Source organism: Cyprinodon variegatus, unplaced genomic scaffold (genome assembly GCF_000732505.1).
Source record: "Cyprinodon variegatus isolate N-32 unplaced genomic scaffold, C_variegatus-1.0 Scaffold0, whole genome shotgun sequence".
In the NCBI taxonomy this organism is placed as follows: Eukaryota; Metazoa; Chordata; class Actinopteri; order Cyprinodontiformes; family Cyprinodontidae; genus Cyprinodon; species Cyprinodon variegatus.
This window is the reverse complement of record NW_015150453.1, coordinates 1974274-1980269: the sequence shown is the minus strand read 5'-3', so window position 1 is coordinate 1980269 and position 5996 is coordinate 1974274. Positions and strand designations below refer to the sequence as shown.

Below are 5996 nucleotides of genomic sequence, written 5' to 3'. Positions count from 1 at the left end.
TCATAACTGGTTGAGTGTTCAGAGTTTAAATAAAAGCTATTTTTCTTGAGGAGTTATTGCATTATAATGTGGAGACAGGAAAAAAGTGCGACACTGATGGACAAAACTGTCCGGAATTTATCTGAACATCATTTGATTTCTGCATCTTTTCCAAAATTTGAATACCTTGGTTTAAGAGGCTTTGAGACTTCTAACAAAAACCTGATGTTCATTTCAAAATAAGGGCATAAAGCAAAGCCCATCATCAAAAAAGTCTCCCTGTGCTTCACTGGATAACCTTCCTAAAGCTTCAATGTCTCCCGTTGCAGACCTGCTGTATTGGTTGATTATAAATACCACAAGGCAAAAAAAAAAAAAAAAAACAATTTAAAGATTTTATTTTTTGGCCCAAAACAAAATTAAACACAGTATTTTAAAAGTATTTCCTTAAAACAGTCAATGTAGCCAACATCCATTGTCATGTTGGCTTAGGTCAAGTTAGAACATCATAAAAATAAAGTATACAACTGCAAATACTTTTGTATGAGAAGTAAAACTGTATAAAATTCTAAACCTAATAAAATCAAAAGTAAAACAGAATTATCTCACAGCCTGAAAACATTCCTCAGATTAAATGAAAAGTCTGAAAATTCTCTCATCCAGACTAAAGGAATTAAGTTCAGTGAAAACATCTGGGTTTATATAACATTTTACTTTGGTTGGAGCTGACAGTAGAAGTGTAATTCGGTCACATGATTCTTTTCACTACAGTGAATCAGCTTTTAATTCAATAACACATCCTTTATTATTGCAGCTATTCACAGATACAGCTCTAGATTGACCTCTGGTGGTTTCCTCTATTAACAAGAAAAAAAAACAATATTTGCTCTTATGTTTTTCTGTTCTAGTCTGAATTGAATAATAATGTATCATGTTTCACATGTATAAACAACTTGACAGCTGGAATGAGCATAATGAATATTTTTGAGCCTGTAGGCTTTCAAGTGCTGTTAAAACCTCTGATTGGGTCTGTGTTTCTCAGTTTCAGTGGATCTATTCTCTAAGTGTTGAGCTTCTCAACCTCCTCTGTCCTCACAGTAGTTAGCTCCTCCTGATGATGATGATGCTCTTCCCCTGGAACCTTGAATAAAAGAAGAGAAAACTTGAGAATGGCTGAAAATTTCACGTCAGTAACTCAATTTATTCTGTTATAATTTGCTTTCTTTATCATTTGTTTTTTAAAATATGTTGGATAAATTTTTCTGATGAAAAAAGTGTATTATTCTAGCTTAACTTTTCACCCTGACATAAATGCACATATCAAGATGAATTATATAGCAAAAGAGTTAATTGAATGTTAACAATGCCTCTGCATGGAAATAAATTCAGAAGACAGGTTTAAGTAGCAGTTCTAAAAAAAAAAAAAAAAAAAAATCCTGATTTCAGCATAGATCTACACCCTGTAGATCAAAAATATAAAATTTTAAGCAAACATGTTGCACAAGCTCCCTGTGGAGGTCATCAATGACAACAATTGGCTGTTTTTATTTAGCAGGTTTGCTGAAATTATTTGGTGTGGAATTTGCTCCCCCTGGTGGTCAGTCATGAATATATATTTTATTCACTTTAACTTGCATAATGGTGGTTAGATAAAACCTCACCCCTCCTAGTGAGGAAGAGGAAAAAAGAATAAAAAATAAATAAATCAGACCTAAAACTTCTAGACATCTTTCTAGCAGAAGCGGTTTCACTACAAAACTTTCCCTAAAGTATAGCTTACAGTAAAAAATGTTTTTCCTTCTATCCTTTAATGCAATCATCCAACAAATGCATTTTTGTGCAAAGAAAGAAATGTCAGTGCAACAAGTAACAATAGATGTTCTTTCTACATAAACTACAATCATTGGGACAGAAATTGATGAAAACATTTATTTGAGCATATTATACGAGGTGTTTATATTATAGTATATGAAACATCTTTCTCAGCAATTTGCTCTGTTGTTAAGAGTTTTTTTTTTTTAAATGATTAAACATGTTGAAATTTGGTTCAGAAAAATCATGAAAAAAATGTCAATTAATCAGGACAATGGTAAACTTTAGCATTTCCCAACCTGTCAGGATGAGTGTGTGTGTGTATATATATATAATATATATATTTATATATACGTGTGTGTGCGTTTGTATGTTTCCCAAAAGAAGTTTATAATAAGTGGTGCATTTTTACCACTATACTGTACATAAGTAGTGAATAGCTGCCTTTTGGATATGTTTAACTTTCAAATCAGTATTTATGTCTTTTCTTTATTTTATGTATTATCTGAACGTGACCTGTGAGATATTATACAGATGCTGATTTTTTTTTTAATTAACACTTTTATCACCACAATAAATGTCAGTTTATTGTGAAAAAAATCTAACTTTCCATTAAAGACTCCTTCATACATTTTTAAAGGTTTCTTAATTCCCCTATTCAGACTTTTTTTCCCCATAACACCTTGGAATAAAGATGCAATTTGATATTAGTTATGTGTCTGTCTAAATAAATGAAACCTCATCACAGGTTTATCAATTATTATTATTTTTTTTCGTATTTTGCATTTGCAGTTTGTTTTTAGTCAAACTGACCTCCCAGTAGACGTTGTCCTCAAAGCAGGCATTATCACGAGGAGCACCGAGGATCGGCAGCTTCAGAATGAAACCTGAAAACACAGAAAGGAAACTTGATCCTCTGTTCTCTTCAGGTGTTAATTTCCAATCAAACAAATAAAGAAACATATACTGCACTGAGATTTCTTTAAAAAAAATACTTGCTTTTTAGGTCCTTCATTCTTTTATCCATTCTATAGTAAACTGTTTTACTGTTTCATGTGGGTGTTTTTTTTTTTCTTTCTGGGCATAATTGTAACCAGAATAACTACAATTATCATTAACTGCAACATTAGCTTAAAAAATGCAAAGCTTAAATCTTTCTTGAAACACCAATTAAAAAAAACACATAAAAAGTTCAGCTTAACTGATATCAGCAATGGTTTGAATGAAGATGGTGCTTGTTAAAATTTTCAAATGATTTGGGTTCTTTTCAATGCTATATCATTGGAATTGCTTTAATAATCACTGGTTATGCACACACTTACCAACAATAAGTCCTCCAAGAAGAGCAATACCCAAGGTGATTGCAAGGGAAAGTGCCTGCATGCCACCCTGACTAGAAGTGTCTCTATATCCACTTGCCACATCAGGGAAAACTTTTTTCAAACTAACAGGTGGAAAAAAGGGAGAAATAAAAACATGTTAGCCAAGTATTAAATGTATATTATGGTATAGAAATTATTAAATGAAGGATCTATATGTGTAAAAATGTTCAGTTGAATATTAAGTGAGGGAAAGAGCAGATTAAGTGTTTACCCGTCTCCATATACATCCTTGGGAACAGCAGCAGCGGTGACGGCTCCAACAATGGCTCCCAGGATGCCAGGCATGCCGTGCAGATTGTGGACCCCACAGGTGTCTTGGATCTTTAGCTTTTCCTCCAGGATGGGCTGAAGGGAAGAAAAGAAAATATAAGGAGCTGCTGATAAGATTGTCATGTTTTCTTTTATTTTAATAAAATACGTGGGACAAGTAACAATTCCAAATACAAAAATTAATAGAAAATATAATAAAAAATGTATTCTGCTGTCTTTAAGACATGAAAAGATTTGCAAATATAATTTAACAATTTTTTTTCTGAAGTATTTATACCGAGAGGTACTTGAACCCAAGAACGGAGATGATTCCTGCCAAAAAACCAACAATCATAGAGCCGAACGGCGTGAGCATCATTTCACCAGCTGTTCCTGCTGCGACTCCTCCAGCCAGGGCTGCATTCTGAATGTGCACCTAAAAATACAGACAGAACACAGGGTGAGATAAAGTAACAAACCATCTAAATTTACACTGTGCTTTTCTCTTCATTCAGTCCACTTCAAGACATTTATTCCAGAGCCAAATTCACACAGTCACACACTGAAAAAAATGAAATATAACCAAGTCAGTTTTTCTTGATATATGTGTATTTTCTCTTATTTTGAAAAGATGCCAAAATGTTTAAATAGAATAAGATTATTTCAGTTTAAAATAAGAAAATACAACTCCATTTTCTTATTTTAAAAACATTTAATCATCGCTAAGGGGGAAAAATACTAACTCCTCTGGCAGATCTTATTAACCTGCACAAATTGCAAGGCAAATACACTTATTTTGAGAAAACTTCTTTAATCAGTTTCTGCAGCGCATTCAGACGGCTTCATTCCTGCAGACACAGATTTGCTGATCAGTAAGCTGGGGTTAAATAAAATATGCATTTGCTGGTGGACTGCTCTGGATCTGTGCTGCTGGATTTTGTCTTTTGATATTTTCTGCTTTTTTTCCTTTATGGAGCTCTGTATTCAAAATAAAGAGCTCGCCTAAGTAGGAAAGGGATAAAAAGCAAAATTCATATTTAGCAAACACCAAAATATTTCAAAGGTGTAACAAAATATTTTGATAGAAAATGAAATACAAGCCTTGTAAGTAGACATTTCATATTTTACCTGCTTTACTAATGCTTGTTTCCCTATAACAGACATGGACAATAATATCTTCTAAAACAATAGTGCATGTTTCCCAGAGATGTAAATGCACAGCAGTTTTATTCTAAAATAAGGACAGTTTATAGCTGGCATGCCTAATTTGATATTTTGATTTCAGGCCACAATCTAAGGTCCAGTGAGAAGGATTTCACAGCACACAAATATTACACGACACTCTTAAATACCAAAGAGTAAAGACATCAAATTTGATGGGTAGATTTTCCCCTAGCATCCAAAACAAATGTATTGTTTAGAAAACTTTAGCTAATGAATAGAAAACCAATTAAATCAGGGTTTCAAGGAAAGCAAAAACGGCAGGAGTTAATGAACCAACAAGAACACAAAACATTTCCTTTCTAATGCAATGGCAGAGTAGAAGGCAGAGGGGGGAGATGTGGAGTCAACAAGTCCTTTTCTATGCCATGTTGTTCTGTCCATCCACTGAAATAAGCGAGTCCAATCTGCAGGGGGGATTGAATTGATGTGGTTCAGTGGCTGAGCAGAACAAACACATAGGAGAGATGACTTGTTGACCCCACATCTCTGGTAGAAGGTGACCTAAGGTGTTGTTTGTTTGCATAACTTCTCAGTTAAATGTTCTTTAACAGTCAAAAACATCAGCTATCATCTGTTGGTCACATGTTTAAAGAATCAAACTGTTCTTAGAAATCTTTCCTCTTGATTTCTATTCACAATACTGCAGCAGGGGCCCATTTATTTCCTGGTGTCTGAGCTAATCAAGGATAGAAAGATAAAACGCATCTTTCTGACTGTAAATCTATAACTTTACTTCCTGTCAATCATTGTGTGCATCATTAGGTTGAACTAACCATTGCATCATACAAAAATGTGTAAAATCTAAGGGTAGATGGAAATCAGTATAACACTGAACTATGTATCATGAAATAATCTGTGATTACACAGGCTATTGATGTTTGTGAGGTTTAAAGTAATATGAAATGCAGTAATCCTTTTAATATTAACTAACAGATTGATTTAGATTCATAGAGGCCATGATGTTGGCCCTATTACTAGGAAAAACTCCACCGCTTCTAAGTTTAGCTGCTGTTCACTTCCAGTAGGAGCAACCTTACTGAAAGCATATTGCAATTTTCAATATTTGACGGTGATTAAAAAACAAAACAAAAAAAAACATTAATCTTCAGGGAAATCTAACGGTAAATTTCTTCATTACTGCTTCTTTAATGTTTACTTTCATAAAATGATGGTATTGCAATGTAAGAAACATAGATTTAAAAGAAAAATCCTACTATACACATATATATATATACACATATATACATACCGGTATATATATATATACACACATATATATATACACATATATATACATATATATACACATATATACACATATATATATATATATATACACATATATACATA

General features: G+C 33.0%; 1 protein-coding gene across 1 annotated transcript in view; it reads right to left on the bottom strand.

Annotated features, from left to right (window-relative positions):
* Nucleotides 1–967: 967 nt before the first annotated feature.
* Nucleotides 968–5996, bottom strand: part of rhbg (Rh family B glycoprotein) — a 17337-nt gene continuing 12308 nt past the window's right edge. The window contains exons 6-10 of the mRNA XM_015377308.1: nucleotides 3721–3858; nucleotides 3385–3518; nucleotides 3114–3235; nucleotides 2605–2678; nucleotides 968–1120 (exon numbers count right to left, since the gene is read on the bottom strand). Of these exons, the coding sequence (XP_015232794.1) occupies nucleotides 1040–1120; nucleotides 2605–2678; nucleotides 3114–3235; nucleotides 3385–3518; nucleotides 3721–3858 (549 nt within the window). The 3' untranslated portion in view covers nucleotides 968–1039. The remainder of the gene's footprint in view (nucleotides 1121–2604; nucleotides 2679–3113; nucleotides 3236–3384; nucleotides 3519–3720; nucleotides 3859–5996) is intronic.